At 35.1% G+C, this 21,813-nt stretch overlaps 1 protein-coding gene across 19 annotated transcripts in view; it reads right to left on the bottom strand.

The window, feature by feature from the left end:
- AGBL3 (AGBL carboxypeptidase 3) overlaps nucleotides 1-21,813 on the bottom strand; it is a 96,330-nt gene that overhangs the window by 36,552 nt on the left and 37,965 nt on the right. For 5 of the 19 annotated variants that reach the window (XR_011438259.1, XR_011438255.1, XR_011438257.1 and 2 more), the window contains 4 exons: nucleotides 20,573-20,673; nucleotides 20,237-20,349; nucleotides 19,423-19,489; nucleotides 12,956-12,987 (listed from right to left, as the gene is read on the bottom strand). Coding sequence is in view for 5 of the 19 variants with exons in the window: in XM_070265834.1 (XP_070121935.1) it covers nucleotides 6,187-6,258; nucleotides 7,719-7,776; nucleotides 12,345-12,425; nucleotides 12,901-12,987; nucleotides 19,423-19,489; nucleotides 20,237-20,349; nucleotides 20,573-20,673 (579 nt within the window). In the remaining 14 variants the exon portion in view is untranslated. Of the gene's footprint in view, nucleotides 1-6,186; nucleotides 6,259-7,718; nucleotides 7,777-11,307; nucleotides 11,439-12,344; nucleotides 12,426-12,900; nucleotides 12,988-19,422; nucleotides 19,490-20,236; nucleotides 20,350-20,572; nucleotides 20,674-21,813 lie in introns of those variants that run through there. The other 14 variants (XM_070265834.1, XM_023639718.2, XM_070265831.1 and 11 more) reach the window with 9 other exon arrangements.

Genomic DNA, 21,813 nt, shown 5'->3' with positions numbered 1-21,813 from the left:
CTTTTGCCCTCCCCCACCCCCTTCCCCTATGGTAATCACCAATCCAATCTCCAGTGCTATGTGGTTGTTTGTCCTTGTTTTTATCTTCTACTTATGAGTGAGATCATATGGTATTTGACTTTCTCCCTCTGACTTATTTCACTCAGCATAATACCCTCAAGGTCTGTCCATGTTGTCACAAATTGCTCTAATTCTTATCCTTATTCCTCTATGGGTATTTTCTTCTCTGATTTCTTTCAAGATTTTCTCTTTGTCTTTGGTTCTGAAGTTTAAATATGATGTGCTAGGTGTATTTTTTTTTTTTTTTTTTTTTAACATTTATCCTGCCTAGTGTTCTCTGAGTTTCATGGATGTCTGGTTTGGTATCTGTCATTAGTTTTGGGAAATTCTTAGCCATCATTACCTCAAATATTTCTCTACTCTGTTCTTTTTCCTCTCCTCCTAGAATTCCAATTATGTGTAGGTTACACCTTTTGATGTTGCCCCACAAACCTTTGATGTTCTGTTGTGCTTTTTTAAAAAATTTTTTTATTGTTGTTCCTCTTTGCATTTCAGTTTGGGAAGTTTCTACTTACCTACCTTTGAGTCCACTGATTCTTTCCTTGACCACTTCCAGTCTACTGATGAGGTCATCAAAGGCATTCTTTATTTCTGTTAGTGTTTTTGATTCTTAGCATTTCCTTTTGATTCTTTCTTAGATCATTACATTTCTCTGCTTACATTACCCATCAGTTTTATATGTCATTTACTTTCTCCATTAGAGCCCTTAATATATTAATCATAGTTATTTTAAATTCCATGTCTGCTAATTCCAAAATGTGTGTCATACTGGAGTCTGGTTCTGATGCTTGTTTTATCTCTTCAGACTGTGTTTTTTCTTGTCTTTTAGAATGCGTTATAATTTTTTTGTTGAAAATTGGACAGTGAGTAACAGGAACTGAGGTTAATAGGCCTTTAGCATTGGGCTTTATGTTAATCTGACAAGGAGCTGGACTGCATGTTTTAATTTTTTAATTCTTATTTTCTTCATATCTTTATTCACCAGGACTGTGTTTAATGTATGCTCTAGTTTCTGGTGCCAGAGGCTCAGAATTCCTATAGGATCCTTGTTTTTGTATATCCTGTTTTCTTTGGGATTCTCTAAAAAATACTTATCAGATAGAATCTGTGTCTTGCTTGCAGATCTTTCAACTATAAACAACTATTATTGTACTGGAGTCATGTTGATGTGACGGTGAGGGGGGTCATATTTTCATGTCATTCTTATTTTCATGAAAATATATTTATTTGGATAAGTGCAATAAGAGTCTGTTCTTGGGGCCGGCCCCATGGCTGAGCGGTTAAGTTTGCGTGCTCCGCTATAGGCGGCCCAGTGTTTCGTCGGTTCGAATCCTGGGTGCGGACATGGCACCGCTCATCGAGCCACGCTGAGGCAGCATCCCACATGCCACAACTAGAAGGACCCACACCTAAGAATATACAACTATGTACCAAGGCTTTGACTGGAATGCCATGTTTGAGAGAGACATGCATAAACTCAGATATGACCAAGGGGGAAAGGGAGCATCCTATAATCTTATTATTAAATCCCAGTCCTTTAGTGGGTCTGTGTCCCTGGGCTCTGACCTTAACAAGCATTTCTTAGCTTTCCTTCCTCCAACCCTTCAGTGAGACAGGAAGGCTAGAAGGGGCTGACTCTGATGAGGGGAGGAAGAGTAAGTATTGCGAAATATACCCAGAACATTCTCCATGACAAAGGTCTATTCTCCAACTCCAGCCTTTTACATGTTGGAGCTGAAACTAGACATCCCCTTAGTAGGTTTACATAGTATGAGTATGTTTTTTTCTAAGAGTAGCTTTAGCTTTTACATTTTGGTCTGTCATCCATTGTGAATTAATTTTGTGTATGGTGTAAGGTAATAAGTCCAACTTCATTCTTTTGCATGTGGATATCCAGTTGCCCCAATACTATTTGTTGAAAAGACTATTTTTTCTCCATTGAATTCTCTTGGAACCTTTGTTGAAAATCAATTGACAATAAATATACGGGCTTATTTCTGTACTCTCAATTCTATTTCACTGATCTCTATATCTACCCTTATGCCAATACCACATTGTGTTCATTACTGTAGCTCGGTAGTAAGTTTTGAAATTGCAAAGTGTGAGTCTTTGAACTTTTTCTTTTTCAAAATTGTCTTGGTTATTCTGGGTCCTTTACATTTCTATATGAATTTTAGGTTCAGCTTGTTAGTTTCTGTTTCAGCTGAGAGTTTGATAGGGATTGCATTGAACCTGTTTATCAATTTGGGGAAAATTGCCATCTTAACAATATCAGGTCTTTTGATTCATGAACATGGGGGTATCTTGCCATTTATTTAGATCTTCTTTAATATATTTCAACAGTGTTTTGTAGTTTTCAGTGTACAAGTCTTGCACTGCTTTTGTCAAATTTACTCCCAAGTATTTTATTCTTTTGATGCTATTGTAAACAGAATTGTTTTCTTAATTTCATGTTCAGAATGTTCATTGCTAGTATATAAAACTATAATTGGTTTTTATAACAGATTTATTGAGATCTAATTCATATACCATAAAATCCACCCATTACAATTGACTTTTGTGTGTTAATATTTTACCTTGCAACCTGGCTGAACTCATCTGGTAGTTATAATAGTTTTTGGTGTGTGTATGTGTATTCCATAGGATTTTCTATATACAAGACCATGCCTTCTGCAAACAGAGACAGTTTTACTCCTTTCTGTTCTGGATACTTTTTATTTATTATTTTTGCCAAACTACCCTGCCTAAACCTCCATTATAATGTGGAATAGAAGTATTGAGAGCAGACATCCCTGTCTTGCTCCTAATCTTAGGGGGAAAGCATTCAGTCTTGCACCATCAACTACTATATTAGCTGTGGGATTTTCATAGAAGGCGTTTATTAGGTTGAGGAAGATTCCATCTATTCCTAGTTTGTTGAATGTTTTTGTAAATCATGAAAGGATGTTGGATTTTGCCAAACACTTTTTCTGCATCTACTGAGATTATGTGCATTTTGTTCTTTGTTCTATTAATATGATAGATTACATTGTTTAGTTTTCATATGCTAAGCCAACCTTGCATTTCTGGGATAAATCCTGCTTGGTCATTATGTGTAATCCTTTTCATATGTTGCTGGATTCAGTTTGTCTTACTCTTTGTTTGTCTTACTCTTTTGTCTTAATTCTTAATGGATTGAGAACATTATAAAGAAAAATGCTATGTATTTGTCCCCTGGAATTCTAACAATTACCTTTTCTGAGAAACTTTCTCTGATACTCCCCTATCTCCAAATAACTTCTATGTAATGCCATAGCACGGTACATTTTGTGCATAGTGTTATCACTCAATTTATCTCACTCATTGTAATGAACTGTATATGAGTCTTATTAAACTTTGATACCTACTTCTTAAATGATGAGTAGCTAATCTAGTTGAAGAGAGGGAGAATTATGTTTCAGGCAGAAAAGACAGTATGAGCAAAGGCAAGGAGCTGAGAAGACATGGATTTTGAGGCTACAAGATCATCTTTGCTGAGGCATAAAGTAAAAGGCAGAGAATGGCAAGAGATAAACCGGGAGAGGTAGTCAGGGGCCAGTTCATTGGAAGTCTTGTATTTCATGTTAGAGAATTTGGTTTCTATGCTGCAGCAAATGGTTGTAAAAATATATATATATATATATTTTAAGTAACAGACCATTATTGAAAGAAAAATTGTACAACAAGTCTACTCATGATGAAAAAGGGTTAAATGGGCTAGGTCCCAACTGCTTGGCTTCCTAATCAACTCTCACTATAGCTCCCCAAGTGGTGAGTCACAAAGTGTGGTCTGTAGATGACCCATATCAGAATTATCTGAGGTATTTTATACAAAAAAATGCAGATTCAAGAGTTGACAACAAAGACCAACCTAGAATCAGAAGCTGGGGTTTTTATAAGCTCCCTAGGTAATTCTCATGGACACCAAAATTTTAAAACCAGATGTTCTATAAGACAACTGGCCCATAATCTTCAAAAATGTCTGTGCTGTGAATGAAAAGAAAGGCTGAACAATTGTTCCAAGTTAAAAGAGAATAAAGGGATAGGACACTTAAATGCAATTCGTGATCCTGAATCAGGGAAAAGTTTTGCTCTAAAGGACATTATTGGGACATTTGGCAAAATTTAACTAGAGTATGATACAAATAGTATTGTATCAAAAGTTGAATTTTCTGATTTTAATGTGAGAGAACGTTCTTGTTCTTGGAAAATATATGCAGAAGTTGTTTGGGAATAAAGGAGCATAATGTCTATAGAAATGGATTGGGGGAAATATAGAAAGAGATAGATAGATAGATAGATAGATAGACATAGTTCTTTGTACTATTCTTAAAATTATTTCAAAATTAAAAGTTGAAAAATTATAAAGAGAAAGCCTAAAAAATTTTAAGTCTCAGGATTGTGCCAACTTCAACCACTGTTAGAGAACTGAGAATTACTGAAAGGCTTTAGGGTAGTGGTGTTACATAATCAGATTTGTGTTTCTGACAGGTCATTTCTATGGTACTATAAAGGGTGGAATTAGGATGGCAATATGGGTAACAAGGAGACCAACTAGAAAACTATAGTATTCCTGGTAAATAGGTGATAGGAGTCTGAAAAGAATGATGGTAGTTAAGATGGAGAAAAAGAGATTACAAGGTAGAATCAGTTGGATTCAGTGGATGACTGGACAGAGGGATGGAAGTGAAAGGAGGAAAGACGGTAACTACCAGGTTTCTAGCTTGGTTCTGTAGATATTACTGCTGCCAAAGTTATAGAGAATACAGGAGGAATACCATTTAGTGTAGAAGCAGATAAATTTGAATTCAGATATTTGGGACATCTATGTGAAGATGTATAGCAGAAAGTTAAATACAGGAGTCTGAAGCTTTGACAAGAGGTCAAATGTATGTATAGCTATGTATGTACTTACATGTATACACACAAATATATATGTGCATCTATGCAGGTATACACACATCTGTATGTAGAACAACAATATGATATAATCAAGGTCAAGAGCTAATGAAAGGCTGAATCTAAGCAGACTTAATTTAAGAGGAATAAATTTAAAGCCCAGTACATTGAGCCAAAATACCAAACCAAAATTGAAGAAGTAGAGAATGGAGGAGACACAACTTAGCAGCAGCACTGTAGAAATAAAACTTTATAGGTTTGAATATATATAAATCCAATTTGTCAATATTTTAGGATAATATTCAAAAGAAGAAATGCAATCTTAGACTGCGTTAATGGAAATCTAGTATCTAGAAAGAAGCAAATGAGACTGAAGGTTTACTGTATACGCATTAGATGACATCTGCAATACTGTGCTCAGCTTCCTTCAAGCTTGAATAGTGATAGAAAGGAGTAAATAAAGTGGTAAAGAGATGTGAATCATGCTGTATTATAGATGGTTGGACGAAATGGAAGGAAGGTTTCAGGGAAATACATGATATTTTTAAAAATACTTATGATCTATCATGTGGAAGAGGTTTTACATTTGTTCTCATTATTTCAAGGAGAATTAGAGAAAATGAGTCAGTCAGAAATGCTTACCTGTAAGGTTCCTTCTCTCTTTGTTTTGTGTTATTAAAGAGGTAGATGAAATTTACAGGGACACATGTTTTTAACTCAACATGAAAAGAACTTTCTCAATGTCACAGCTCTCTAGCAATGGAATGAACTGTATTGCAATTTGTTAAACTACTAATCACCAAGTGTAGTCAATCAAAGGGTGGATGAGTCTGGATCCTGTAATGAGTAGGAGGTGAGACGAGTACTCTTAAGGTTTCTCTCTGCTTTAAGATTCAGTGAGAAGGGAAATAAAGATCAGACAATGAGATCAATATTCTTTTTTTTTTTTGACTGTGTAAAAATACAAGAAAGCAAATTGACATATAATGAATTTCTACTGGCTTCCTCTATATATTTCTAGAGCTAGAGGAAAAAATAAAAATTTGAGATTCAAAATTTCTGGGAAGGTGAATTGTTCCTTGGCCGTCCAATGTGAAGATAATCTCCTAGTTTCTTATATGTTGATCTTGATCAGATACATATTATTCAATAGCTCAGATCAGATGATAGTTGACCACCCATTACTGTCTATATCCCCATTTCACTCACCCAAAGCTTTATTAGGGAATTGTCTTCTGAAGTATTCAAATATACAATCATCTGATACATTTGTCCTCGTATCTAGAAAAGATGGTAAAATGTCATTAGTAGCATGAAAATAATTCATTGACTTTTATATTTCATATTTTTATCTTCTAAATGAAAAATGCTAGCAGATAACATGTAAACACTAGTTTAGCTCAATGAAATTAATACAGTTCTCAAATCTTATGAATTTTTGTTGCAATTTTGCTATATATAGCAAAAGTCTAGAAAATATCCATACCCTTTGGGTCTGCAATTCCTTTCTAGTAATCTGCTATAAATAAATAATTAAGAATATATACAAATAGGAAGTTATAAGGTCTTCATTGTTGTTTACAATAAAAAAATGTAAACAATAAAAGTTTAAGAACGAGGGTGGCTAAATAAATTAAGGTTCACTCTTACAATGGAATACTTTGCCACCGTTTATTACCACGTAAAGAAGTTAATAATACACTTCAATTTTAAATGAAAATGTAGGTTCCAAAACAACCTGAAGATTCTGTGATTAATTAACATGGAGTGTATGTGTATAGATGTAGAAAAAGGTCTACAATAAGTATTCTAAAATGTGCTCTTTATTTTTAATTTTTGACATTAAATTTTTATCAGAAGAATATATAAAAGTTACATATAAAAAGTAACTGATTTGCTTGACTGATCACTATGAAAAAGAATAATTAATTTAAAATTCAAGTAAATTAACCATTTTAATTATACTAGAATTTTCCCCTTTCCTTGGTGTGGTTCTTATCCCCATTTCTATTTTTAATTAGCCTGCCAAATCATAAACTAAAAAGATATATGTTCATGTATATGTATTTTTAACTAGGTTACCTCAAATCCTTTTTAGAAATAAGTATGGTATAAATATACAAAAATAATACTCATACACATAAAATTAAAGAATTATTTTAGATAAAATTAAAATATTGCTCAAATTAAATGAATATTTTTCAAAGGACCTTAAAGAAAGATAAGGAGATAGAAATTCAGAAAAAGAATACCAGAAATGTTAGTCAATCAGAGATTCATATCAGGCTCATCAGATTCCAGTAGAAGCAAGTGAATATTCCAAAATTTAATTTCTCGCCTGGCCTCATCCTTTGTTAAGTTATAAAACAAGAGGACCAAGATGGTTTTTAGAATATAAAATCTCTATATTTTGTTTGGGGAAAAAGCTTTCAAATCAGAGATATCCCTCAAGTGTGTGGACCACTCACTCTCGAACCCTCCAATGTAACTGACCACTCCTTTCTCTGTGCTCTCTTGGAACTCTGTCCAGACTATTGACATTGCATGTGTAACACTGCAATGAACTTGTTTACTTGTTTATCTCTCCCTATTAAAAGGTGAGCTCCTGAAAGGAAGAAATGATATAGTATACTTCTTAATATCCCTAGCACCAAGCACAGTGGCAATCTCAAAGTTGTAGCACAAAAAAGTGCTGAGCAAATGAAGTAATTGTTTATGAGAGGGTGGAAGCAGAACATTACCTTTCACATCAGAATTTGATTCTTTATGTCTTTGCACTAAATGTCCTTTATTACAAACCTAATGAAACACAGAACCAGAGGGAAAACAGTACTATGTTATAAACATGAAAATGAGGTAGACTTCCTATATGCTTTATGGTACAGTAATTTTCAACATTCCTCATTTTATCCTCAGAGGTTTAGAAAAGACAAAAATAATCTCTTAAATCAGAACTTTCTGATATCTTTCACAACACTACTTTTCTCCTATAGCAATGAGTAGAAGAAAATATTGATACCAATGGAGTTTAAAATTTTTTCATTTCATATAGAACTTATTTAAGATGAGAAAGAAACCAAAAAAATGTATACTTATAATCTCACTTACTTAAATGAGAAGAATAAAGATGTAGGAAGATAAGTGTGTAAAATGTGTGAGAATATTTAAAATTATATGAAAATGTATAAGCGATTCCAAACCTGTGCTTATATAGAAAAGATGAAAAATATTTTCTTGTAGCTTGTAAAGAAGTCCAGAGGAAGAAAGAGAATATATATGGCATTGCTTTCTATCTTGAAAGGAGTTAGCAATATGATCCAGTTAAAGAGACACAAAATGCTATAGAATTGTGGCGGCTAATCTCGAGTAGTTTACAAATCATTATGTAACCACGAAAACATTTTAAATGGTTCCAAACTTTCGTTTCTGCATCTTTGGTATGTGGATGTTATAAAGAATTTTCCAAAATGGCCTGAGAAAGGAAAAACGAATTGAAAATATTTTTGCCAAGCTGTAATGCATATCAATTCACGATGAAAGTGGACAATGAAATAGAGTTAAAATCTCTTTCTTTGTAGATAAGATTGATTGGCAGCAAAAAAAAAAAAAAAAAAAAAAATGATATAATCAGTATGAAAATGGAAGGAAAATGTAAAAACCAAAACTTTATTATTGATTATTGAAGGGAGAGAGAAAGGGAAATATTTAGAAAAAAATTACCCAAAGTTAAAAGTAGCAGTGTCATATAGTCACTAGAATTTGGAGAGACAAGGGGTGAGAGTAGGCTGAAGAAAATTTGTTTGTAATGAGACTTGATTTGATAAACTCTTAATGTCATTTTTAGCCCTCTTCCCTTGATTGAAATGATGCTGTGAACCATAACAAACTATTACATTTATCCCATAGAAAATCACCAGGCGGTGTCCTTATGAATATGATCTACAAATTCTAACGACAGTAATCTATAATTGTTTGCTTTTGCTGAAAATCTTCAAAATTAATTACTAAGAGTGCCCTGGTAGGAAATAAATTTAACCAAAAAACTTTAAAAATAATTTACTAATATTATATTAGGGATGTATTGATACCTTAGAAGCAAACCATTAAAATAAGAAATATTTCAAGAGCATGAATTTAAGTTGTCCTCAGGCAATAAGATGACATTATTCACTCTTCTTGCTAAAGATTATTAAAAAATAAATTTTAAGATCAATGACTAAGAACTTCCATTAGTTTATGGACACACTTAGAATGTATGCAACTGTCTGAAATGACCAAATGATGATTGTTTTCCATTTGGAAGATTCAATATTAATTATAGATTATGATTTCATAACAATTGTAAACTGCCAATCAAGAAAGACAAAAATACGTGAACATTTAATATAAAGGAATTTATCATATTTTACATGGTTAAAAAAGAAACAAAAGGCCCAAAATGAAGTCACTATGCTGAGCCCCACCAAGTCTTAAAACCTAACTTATTTGTAGTTTCAACCTCTCTCAGGGGTGGAATTTTAAACCAATCAGTCTGGAATTTCCTGATGAACACCAGTAAGGTAATCTGTCTGATAAGACCCCCTGCCTTCCCCTGAGGAAAGGTGACATTGCCTGAAATAATCAACTCTTAACTTCCTTGTCCCACCCTCTTTCTGCCTATAAAAACCTGCCATTTTGTACAACTCCTTGGAGCTCCTTTCTACTTGCTAGATGGGACACTACCTGATCCATTAACCACTGAATAAAGCCAATTGGATCTTTAAACTTACTCGATTGAAGTTTTTTCCTTTTACAACATGAAATATAGCTTTGATAGATGAGGAAAACCACTATGTGGACATGTTTATGAGAACTAAATAAATATGTCTCACAATATCTACATCCAAAAAAAATAAGAAAACAAAACTTACTTTGGTTATTGGGTTGTACAAATGACTTAACACAAGATCAATTAGGGAGTTTGTTTACCAAACAAATTTTTTATAATCTTGGCCCTCCCCCAAGCATAATCACATTGTTCAGATTGCATAATTTACAAACAGAGAATTAGATATCAATTGTCAAAATTTACAATATTACGTAACAATATGCTTTACAAATAGAATTTAAAATTTGTGAGGAATACTAATACAAACGAGAACATGCATACTGCTAAAATCTGAATAAGGTCTCTGGATTGTATCAATGTCAATTTTATGGTGTTGATATAGTATGATAATGTATGTAAGATACTAACAATGGAGGAGAAGTGAAGGATGCAAGGCACCTCCTTTATACATTTTTTTATAACTTCCTGTGGATCTATAAGTATTTCAAAATAAAAGGTTAAAAAAAAAAGAACTAAGGAAAGAAGAGAGAAAAATAATTTCAAAAGTTCTTGGGAAATTACTTTCGGCTAATTCAATCTATATTTGGCAGATGACAGTGTATTGGGTGTTCAATATCTGCTGAATAAACCTGTTACGGCTAACTTTAAATTCCCTACTGCTGCTGGATCACTATTATTAACACAGGAAATATTTGCAAAACAACTTCTGATATTTTTATTTGTTTGAATATTTGAGTAGAAATCTTCTAATTTTCTGAATCTGATAAAGCCTGGTCCCCAGGTCTCCAACTTCTGGGTTCTCCACACGTAACAGATGCTTAAGAACTCATTGATTGGATCCAAGGGTGGAGTGTTTGGATCCCATCAACCAGAGATATCACTTTAGCTGTCCTTCATCTTGTCTGTCAGGTTTACTTCCTAACTAGAGAATTCTGTTGAATTCTGGGTACTGATCTTCCTCTCCCTACCCCTTCTGGAGCTTATTATTATTTATTTGTCTGTTTCTTTAGTGACCAGCTAGATTATTTTAGTGAAGTTCATTATCCCCTTGCAGAGTTAAGCCTCTGGTTTTGCTCCTCAGGGGTGCAGACTTGGGTATGCCCACACTCACCCAGGGATGGCAGTGGTTTTGACAGGGCCGTCTTTGACTGTCTCTTTCCCTGACAACACCCAGCTGTTAAATTCCACTAATTTCTGATTTATAACTCTATTGTTTCCTGGGGCATAAATTGCTCTACAGACTAATCCAATCAAATTCAGGCTCCTTTAAAGAGATAGTTCATGAGGGCAGTGTCTGAAATTTGTTCTGACACCAGGAGGACTCCTCTCAGCAATCTCTTTCCCCAGTTCTCTCTGGCAAACTAGCTGGCCTATAGTTTAGCTTTTATCTCTAATGAATCTACCAATCTATTCTCAATTGCCTTTTATCATACTTGCACTGGTTTTGAGAATGCCCTTAAACTTGAATTTCTCCAGGATCTATTGCAAATTAAGTTACTTACTTGGGGAAAAGATTAGGCGCTGTTTAATCTGGTTCTCTCCCAAGGCAAAATTTCTGACCTGAGTGTCTCTGGAGCTGGAGGTGCGGACAATGGCATTCTTCTCTCAGTGATACCCAACTTTAGGAGCTGAGCTGTAGGTGGAAAGAGGGCAGTAGTCTCAGGTCTTCTCTATCTGCCTCTCGTGGTGTGGAACCACCACTTTACAGACCAAGGCAAGGCAATTAAGGCCAAAATATTCTCGGTGATGTAGCACCCAAGGTACAGTCTCATTCTCACGAATGGGGTCTGGATGAAAGAAGGGAGCCCCTACCTCTTGGCTGCATTCAGCTGGAACTTAGCTTCAGCAACAGGTAGCTGGAGGCAGGATAACAAATAATGATACCATGCCCTTCCTGGGAAGATAGCCCTCTGACTGGTATCTATGGGGAGAGGGGGACCTGGGTTCTTGACTGCACTAATCTGAAGTGGGGTTTCAGTCTCATTGAGCTGGGAGGGAGGAAGGAGGGCGGAGTCAATTCAAATATGACAGGCTCTTGCTTTTGTTAATCAAATTTTAGTAGATTTTCAAGAATAGATTTTTTTTTCCTTTGCTATATCCCCTTATGACCATTTTCAGAGACTTTAAATGGTTGTATTTAAAAAAAATAATAATTTTCACCAGTTTTTGCAAGAGGCCCTCACACTGTCATCGTGGAAGTTGATCTCCCAGCACCATTTATTTTATACTTTGTATTCCTATTTAATTTGTCTTAGTTTTAGTTTACTTCTTCTTCCTAATGACAAATAAATTGCAAGCAATAGGATATATTGGAGTATATGAGGAAACCATTTGGTGTAAATGTAATTCAGTCTGACTTTGTTTTTCCAAAAGGCCCTAACATGGCCATTGAGCATGCATTGTATATCTGCTTTAAGCATTTCCTGTGTCCCAAAGGCAAGAACAAATGCCCTTAAGATAAAGGTACAACTTCCCCCACATTGGCATTTCCTTAAGGATAAGCATCTTTCCCTAGGCTAGAAATGATTGCTGCACTCACCTGTGACCACCCAGCTCCAGACAACAGATCTGCTACCCTGCTGTGTCCGTCAATCACTGTGCTGACAGAGCAGTCTCGTAACTATTGTAAAAGGGACATTTCAATCATATGTGAAACATGCTCTTTGAGGGTTTATAACTACTCTGTACACCCCACTTCTTTGGTGCCTTTCCTTCCTTAGGGAGGGAAGGGCCCAGGCTATATAGGCCTCACATTTGGCTCAGAATAAACTCACCCCAATTTTCATTTATAGATTAATGATGGATTATTTTTGTTGACACTATCCTAGGTACATCTTTGTAAGATGCCTCAAATACTTTTCTGAGTAAGGGAAGTATAAGTGAAATTTAATTACAGGACCTTAATAAGACCCTCCTCTCATCTTCCCAGGGTTTTTCATGTTTTTATAAACTATAAATAATATGAGAAAAATTTTAATTGTTAACTTTTCCTGGTTAAAAAATTAGGGTGTAAGAAGTGAAGGAGGAAATAACTTGCCATTCTCATGCAATAATTTTTTCAAAAGCTGTTAACAACCAGATCAATGAATATTTACCTCTTGCTCTTTTCTGGTATTTTGATGGCTTACTATGGTAGAATTTCTTTCCTTCTTTGTTTTGAGATGTTTTTTCTTGGTTTCTATCTAGATAAAAGAATCATATTTAAAATCAATATTTAATCAGCACTTCAAAGACAGTATATATACAGACATAAAACTAACTTGAAACTTTCATTTCTAGGAAGATGAAGTGTTTTTCCTATCCCTCACATGAAGTATAACTAAAAACTCTTGGTATTATATACAAAATAAACAGAAGAGGCTCTAAAAGTTGGAAAAAAGAAGACATCCTGGTGAGGCAGCTCAGGAGTAGAGGAGCAGCATGACAATGAGCAGTTTTCTTTTTGCCTCATATATCCCAGCCTTAGATCTGGAGAAGCCAGAAACCCAGAAATGCCAATGAATGAAGAAATAACGACTGAAAACTTTCCAAATTTGATGAAAGACATGAATGTAAACATCTAAGAGGCTCAATAAACTCCAAGTAAGATGAAATAAATAAAACCCACACTGAGACACATTATAATCAAACTTTCAAAGTCAAAGACTAAGAGAGAATCTTGAAAGCAGCAAGAGAGAAGCAAATTGTTACATGCAAGGGATTCTCAATATGATTATTAGCAGATTTCTCATCAGAAACTTTGGAGGCCAGAAGACAGTGAGCCAATATAGTCAAAGTGCTTAAAGAAAAAAAACTGGCAGAACTGTCCTTTCAAAAGTTAGGGAGAAATTAAGACATTCCCAGATAAACAAAGGGTGAAGGAGTTCATGACCACTAGACATGCCCTGCAATAAATGCTCAAGGGAGTCCTGCAAGGTGAAATGAAAGGACACTAGACAGTGACTCAAAGCCATGGGAGATAAAGATCTCAATAAAGGTAAATAGATGGGTAATCATAAAAGCTAGTATTAATGAAACAATGGTTTCAAACTACACTTTTTGTTTTCTACGTGGTTTAAGAAACTACCACATTTAAAGAAAAAAAAGCAATTATCAGTGGAAAGCTAGTACTACTATAACTTTGGTTTGTTACTCCAAATCTTGTTTTCTACATAATTTATGAGACTAATACATTTAAAAGAATTATTAGTCTATGTCTTGGGGCATACAATGTATAATGATGTAATTTTGTGACAGATATAACAGAAAGGGGTGGGAATGCAGCTGTAAAGGAACAGCGTTTTTGTATGTTATTGAAGTTAAGCTAGTATAAATTCAAATTAGAGTGTTATAACTATAGGGTGTTAAATGTAATCCCTATGGTGACTTTAAGAAAATATCTATAGAATATACACAAAAGGAGATGAGAAAGGAATTAAAACGTTTCACCACAAAAATTCAACTAAAGACAAAGGAAGATAGTAACGCAGGAAATGAAGGACAAAAATACTATAAGGCATATGGAAAACAAATAACACAATGACAGAAGTAAGACCCTTTTTATCAGTAATTATTTTCATTGTAAATGGATTAAACTCTCCAATCAAAAGACAGAGATTAGAAGAATAGATTAAAACACATGATCTAATTGTATGCTGTCTATAAAAGACTCAATGAGATCTAAAGACACAAACAGGTTGAAAGAGAAAGAATGGAAAAAGATATTCCATGCAAATAATAACCAAAAGAGAGCAGGGGTGACTATATTAATAGCAGACAAAATAGACTTTAAATTTTAAAATGTTACAAGAGACAAAGAAGGACATTATATATTCAATATAGCAAGAAATTATAACCATTATAAATATTTACATACTTCATGGCAAGCCATTAAAATATATGAAGCAAAAGCTGAGAAAATTGAAGGGAGAAATGCATAGCTCTACAATAATAGTTGGAGACTTCAATACCCTACTCACAATAATGGATAGAACCAGACAGAAGATATGTAAGGACATAGAGGACTTAAACAACCAATAAACCGACTAGATCTAACAGACATAGACAGAATACTCTACCCAACAACAAAAGAATACACATTTTCTCACATAGTACATCTTCCAAGAGAGACCATACAGTAGGCCATGAATTAAGTCTTAATGGGTTTTGAAAGATAGGTATCATACAAAGTATCTTCTCTGATCACAATGGGATGAAGTTAGAAATCAACAACAAAAGGAAAACTGGAATATTCAAAGAATTGTGGAAATTATTCAATACACTTTTAAACAACCAATGGATCAAAGAAGAAATCATGAAGGAAATTATAAAATACTTAGAGTTGAATGAAAATAAAAACACAAAATAGCAAAACTTATGAGACACAGCACAAGTGGTGCTGAAAGGGAAATTTCAAGCTATAAATGCTTACATTAAAAAACAAGAAAAATCTCAAGTCAACAACCTAACATTACAACTTAAGGAATTAGAAAAAGAAGAACAAACTAAACCCAAAGCTAGCAGAAGGAAAAAAGTAATAAAGATTAGAGCAGAGATAAATGAAAAAGAAAATAGAAAAATAGAGAAAAATCAATGAAACCAAAAGTGGATTCTTCAAAAAGATCAACAAAATTGACATACCTTTAGCTAAATGGACAAAGAAAAAAAGAGAGAAGATTCCAATTACTAACATCAGAAATGAAAGTGGGGGTATTACTACCTATTCTACATAAATATAAAGGGTTATAATTGAGTACTATGACTAATTATATGCCAACAAATTGGATAACCTAGATGAAATGGACAAATTCCTAGAAATACAAAACCTACCAAGACTATATCATGAAGAAATAGAAAATATGAATAGACCTACAATTAGTAATTATATTGCATCAGTAATCAAAAGCCCCATCCCATTGATGTTGGATTTGGACACATGACTTGATTTAGCTAGCAGAATGGTAAACAAGGGCTTCAAATATGCTTTCATAGTTTGGCTTGCCTTCTTGAATTCTTGTGATTTACCATGAGCAGAACATGCCCTAGCTGGTGGTTGGTCTGCAGAAAAGGAAGAAAGGTAGAATAGACCTGAACTCAACTCACAGTCTGGAGATAAGTTCAACTGATCCCTGATTAGCCTAGTAAGGAGCCACAGATGTTCTACAGATCCATGAACAAAAAATAGATATTTACTATTGTAAGCCATAGAGATTCTGAGGATTTTGTTTTAATGGAGTAAAATATAAATAATATAGAAATTGATACATAGAAGTAGGATGCTGTCCTAATAAAAACCTAAACTATGTGACAATCACTGGCTTTGTGACTGGATAACAACAGGTGGTGTGGAAACTATTATGAGAAGCTAGAAAAATACTGACGCAAGTTATGAAGAGGTGATACATTTAGTAAAACTGTCTTCTGTGATAGCATGAAAGACAGAAAATGTACCTAATAGATTTGGGACATTGGAAAAACAGATTTTGAGGTAGAATGTTTGGAGTATGAGTTGGTTGTTGCTAGCTTCATTTGATAAGGTGCTACAAGAAAGAAATCAGTTCAAAAAAATCTTTGGACAAAAGAATTGAATTGAGAGGGAAAACAGCCAAAAATTCCAGAATTTGTAAGTTGGCTTCAACATAGCCTTAAGGCAAAGGTAAATCAAAGTTATGGCTTTTTACGTCTTTGGTAGACAATCTCTTAGATGGCCTTTAATCATCCCCATCTCCTAGTATTCATACCCTTCTGTAATATTCTCCCCTTGAGTGTGGGCTCAGCCTAGTGACTCACTTTTAATGAACAGAATATGGCAAACATGATGGGATTCTGCTTCTGAGATTAGGCTACAACGAGACTGTAGCTTCTATCTTGTGTGCCCTCTCTTGCTTGCTCACTCTGATGGAAACCAGTTGCATGTCGTGAGTTGCCCTATGGAGAAGTCCACATGGCAAGGAACTAAGGGAGATCTTCAGCCAACAACCAGCAAGGAACTGAGGTCCTCAGCCCAACAGCCTGTGAGGATCTGACTCTTGTCAACAACCATGTGAGTGAACTTGAAAATGGATCCTTTCTCAGTCAAGCCTTCACGTGAGACCACAGCCCAACCAACACCTGCATTGCAGTCTTTTGGAAAAACTTAGATAGAAGCACACAGCTAAGCCACTCATGGATTCCTGACCCACAGAAACTGTGTGATAATAAATGTTTGTTGTTTCAGGCTGCTAAGATTTGGGGGTAATCTGTTACTCAGCAATAGAAAACTAACGCAACATCTATCTTAGTCCATTCTGCTACTATATCAAAATACAACAGACTAAGTGGCTTATAAATAACAGAAATTTATTTCTTATAGTTCTAGAGGCTGGCAGGTTGAGATCAGGGTGCTGGTATGGTCAGGTGAGAGCTCTCTTTTAGGTTGCAGCCTTCTTGTTGTAGCCTCAAATGGCAGAAGAGGCTAGGGATCTCTCTGAAGCCTCTTTTATTAGGAACTAATCCCATTCAGAGGGCTGTGCCCTTATGACCTAATCATCTCCTAAAGGCCTCACCTTCTAGTACTATCGTATTGGGCATTATAATTTCAACATATAAACTTTGGGAGGACAGAAATACTCAGACTACAGCATTCCACTCCTGGTCCGTCCAAATTCATGTCCTTCTCACATGCAAAATACATTCATTCCATCCCAACAACCCCAAAAGTCTTAACTCATTCCAGCATCAATTCTAAAGTCCAAAGTCTCATCTCAATATCATCTGAATCAGATATGAGTGAGACTGAAAGTATGATTCAGTCCGAGGTAAAGTTCCTCTCTAGCTGTGAACATAGAAAGCAAATAAGTTATATGCTTCCAAAATACAATGATGGGACAGGCATAGGATAGACATTCCCACTCCAAAAGGGAGAAATAGGAAAGAAGGATGGAATGATGGGTCTCAAGCAAGCCTAAAACCTAGCAAGGCAAATTCAGTGAGCTCTTAAGGCTCAAGAATAATCCTCTCTGGCTCAATGCTCTGCCTTCTGGACCCAGTGGGGTGGCAGCATCACCCCTGTAGCTTGGAGGGGTGCTTGCTGCTCATGTCCAACTCTCTGTAGGGGCCCTGCCCACACTGTAGCTCACAGCTCCAGGTGCCTGCCACCTACCCTGTTAAATACGAGGTGAAAGTGGCCCTGATGATCTCTTAGTCACCTTCAGGGCCTTTTTTCCTTGTCTTGAAGAATAGCACACTTTCATAGCCAAATAGTTCTACACTACCATCCTGTAAAATTCAAGAAGTCTGACAGCCTGCCTTCCTTCTGTCCTGTCTCCATTTTCTTCAGTGTAAACTGGCAGTTTTCCTGTTGGGGTGACTGATTATTTCTGTGGTTCACATCCACACTAATCTCCTTATCTAATGGTTAGTCCTCTACACCCGTACTGTTCTGTTCTGAAAACGCATTCTCATTTTTTATAATAAGGATAGGCTGAGAATTTTCCAAATATTTATGTTTTGGTTCCTTTTTGTTTAATAATTCCTTCATCAATTCATTTATCTCTTCTTGCATTTTACTATAAGGAGTCAGGAGGAACTAAGCCACCCCTTCAACACTTTGCTTAGAAATGTCTTCAGCTAAATATATAATTTTATTGCTCACAAGTTCTACCTTCCACAAAACACTAGAACACAAACATAATTCAGCCAAGTTCTTTACTACTTTAAAGCAAGGACTACATTTTCTCCATCGTCCAATAACATGTTCCTCGCTTCTGTCTGAGACCTCATCAGAATCACCCTTAACATTCATAGTTCTACCAACGTTCTGTACATGATTATTTATGCATTCTCTAAGAAGATGGAAACTCATTCTCCAGCTCTCTTCTTTTCTTTCTGAACTCTTACCAGAATCACCTTTAAAAGTTTCTTCATGGCAATATCAGCATTTTCTAACATACACTTCTAACCTCTCAGTACCCAGTTCTAAAGCCACTCCCACATTTTAAGGCATTTGTCACAGCAGCACCCCACTCTCAGTACCAAGAGAGAACCATCATAGTTTTTCTTAGTCACTACCTACCACCAACACATTGGAGGTTAGGGTTTCAGTAAATGTACTTGGTGGGGGCACAAACATTCAGTATATAGCATCACCTAAACTCCTTATTCCTCCCACGGCTCTAATTTTCTCCTTCAGGCACTTATCATCATCTAACACATCATATATTTTACTTATATTTTTATTTTTAGCTCCACTAACTAGAATATAAGCTACAAAAGGGAAGGATTTTAGTCTCATTTTGTTCATTGCTCCATCCCCAGCACTTAGTTGCAGCTCAATTTATTGTTGTTAAATAAATGAATAGCGGACTAGCAGCCGAGTGATGTATGTTATGCTACCAACTCTCATTAATCAGTGGCGTGGCTTTTGAGAGGTATCTTAATCTCTCTGGATCCTAACTCTTCTCATCTATAAAGTAAAGGTCTTAAAAACCCCTAAGGTTAGAAAATTCTATGATTCAAAGATATGAAACACAATCAGAAAATAAAATTATTGCTATACAATAATTATACAACTGCAAACTGTTTTTTTTCCTGATTCTTAGTCGCAGTAAGAAGAGTACCTATTTAGCAAATCCAACACAGGCAGAAATTTTCAACAATACCTGAGAAGTTAACTTGAGAAGATAAGTCTGAGAGTCACTGGATTCTGAACTGTCAGAGCCTCGGCTGCTACAAAAAAATGATAATCAATTATTTGACTTTACGGAATGTTTTGGTAGCATTTTAAAGTTCCAACAGTTACTTTTACTTTCTTATCTTATTGGAATGTTAGAAATCGTTCTAATTATAAGAAGAAGAATGTTTACAAAGGAGGTGTAGACGTTTGGTAGTTCGAGGCATCTTAGAGTATAAGAAGAATGACTGAAATTGTTCGGAACACAGCAAATAGAAACAAATCCACGAGTTCAAAATGATACTCTCCATCTGTGAACAAACTTATTAGTCACCACTGGAGGTTGCAGGGACACTAACTCAAAGTCTGAAAATTTATAAGTAAAGGGGAAGAATCAAATATTTGTTCTGCCTTTCCTATAGGAACTGTACTAAAATTAGTACCTTCCTTCTTCCAACAATGTTCCCTTAGCATTGAATTTTGCATTTATAATTCACTAACCTAGAGTATTTATGTGGTATCTCTATAAATGTGTCAGTTATCTGCAGGTAAAGACAACATTAAAAATGATTTGAGTATGCCTTTCACAAATAGTACATAGTAGGTGCCCAATTAATATTACCTGAATAAATGAATAAATTAAGTCTTGATGAGGTCTGGTCAAAGCAATGTGCATGGGAAAAATTTTTCTCTACTTATAGTCAGGATTTTTAGTTGAGAGTAATGATTATATCCTAGTATTATTATAAAGAGCATAGTAAAACAGAACAGCAAATTACATTACTTTCACTGTCTTGACTTACCTAGACTCTAGCTCCAATGTAATTTCTTTCAGAGAAGCATCTGAATCTTCAAGGACTTTTTCCAAGTTTATACGTTTTTCCATTTCTTCTAATTCTTTCAGGCACTGATAATACTATGGGAAAATGAGAAATGAGTTAATTACAAAATAACTTTATTTCCTAATTAAACTAATTGAATATCTATAGACACCTAGAGCAATAGCTATTGGGACATCAAGTACCAAAAACCCCAGATACTGGTAGGATAGTAAAAGAAAGAAACTGCTGTAGGCCCATAGGCAGGTTATGTTATCTGATACACTGGAGTCTGATGCATTACCAAATAGACTTGCTTACCTTGGTTTGGTCTGGATCACAATAGTCCAAGAGAGAATCACAAAAATGATATCCCATTGACTCCAAGTCTTTTGTGTTGAAATGAGTGCCTCGTTTATTACCTAAAACATCAATAAGTTTACCCACCCTTGAGATTGAGTTAATCATTTGTCCTTAGCAAGCAGGTCTAAGCTGCAAAATAAAGAGTATAAACGAAACATCTGATATGATTCCGTATCCTGTGCTTAGGATTTTCTTCTCTGGGGTAGGTCATTTCACAGCTTACTGCTTTCCCCCGTTCCTTTTCGATCAACTGGACCAAAGGTGACTTAATAAAGATTAATCTGTGTTGTAAGGCAGAAGAAGACTCAATTAAAAAGTTATGGAATACTTGGTTACCAGTTATAAATATCCTAATAATCACTTGGAGGAAAACTTGGGTAAAGATTCTAATGTTTTCATCATCATTTATAATGTTATATAATATAATATAATAATGTTATATTTGTTTCAAAGTGCTTTAAAAACTAGCCAGAAATTACATGTGTGGATTTCCAGCACTTTCTTTTGAGTTGATACATTTTCTAACAATGTGACAATTAACTTAATATGGAGTATTCTAAGGAGACGCTAGATGTGACTAAAAGATTTCTTTTTTAAAAAGATTGGCACCTGAGCTAACATCTGTTGCCAATCTTCTTTTTTGTTGTTGTTTTTTTTCCTTTTCTTCTTCTCCCCAAAGCACCCCACCCCAGTACATAGTTGTATATTTCAGTTGCAGGTCCTTCTGGTTGTGCTAGTGGGATGCTGCCTTAGCATGGCCTGATGAGCAGTGCCATGTCCGCCCCCAGGATCCGAACCAGGGAAACCCTGGGCTGCCAAAGCTGAGCGCACAAAGTTAATCACGCAGCCATGGGGCCGGCCCCTAAAAGATTTCTTAAATGGAACTACAGAGCACATTTTCATTTTTAGTTCAAGGAACCAAGTGCTTCCATTAAAACATAAAGTGACCAAAAAAAGCCACCCAGTCTATTTTGGCTTGCAAATAGCACACCCACTAAAAACATATCTATCCTGATATTTTAGGAATGAGCATTGCTTTTTCTTGAAATCATTAAAATCATCAGTAGGAACCCTTTCTAAAACAACAAAAACAAACAAAGATTAGTTCATGAAACAACCAATTAGGTATTCTATTTATATGCTAAAACTTCTTTTTCTAAACAAAGGAAAATGATGAGATAGAGATACATATAGTTGGA

Source organism: Equus caballus, chromosome 4 (assembly GCF_041296265.1).
Source record: "Equus caballus isolate H_3958 breed thoroughbred chromosome 4, TB-T2T, whole genome shotgun sequence".
In the NCBI taxonomy this organism is placed as follows: Eukaryota; Metazoa; Chordata; class Mammalia; order Perissodactyla; family Equidae; genus Equus; species Equus caballus.
This window is presented reverse-complemented; position numbering and strand designations above follow the sequence as displayed.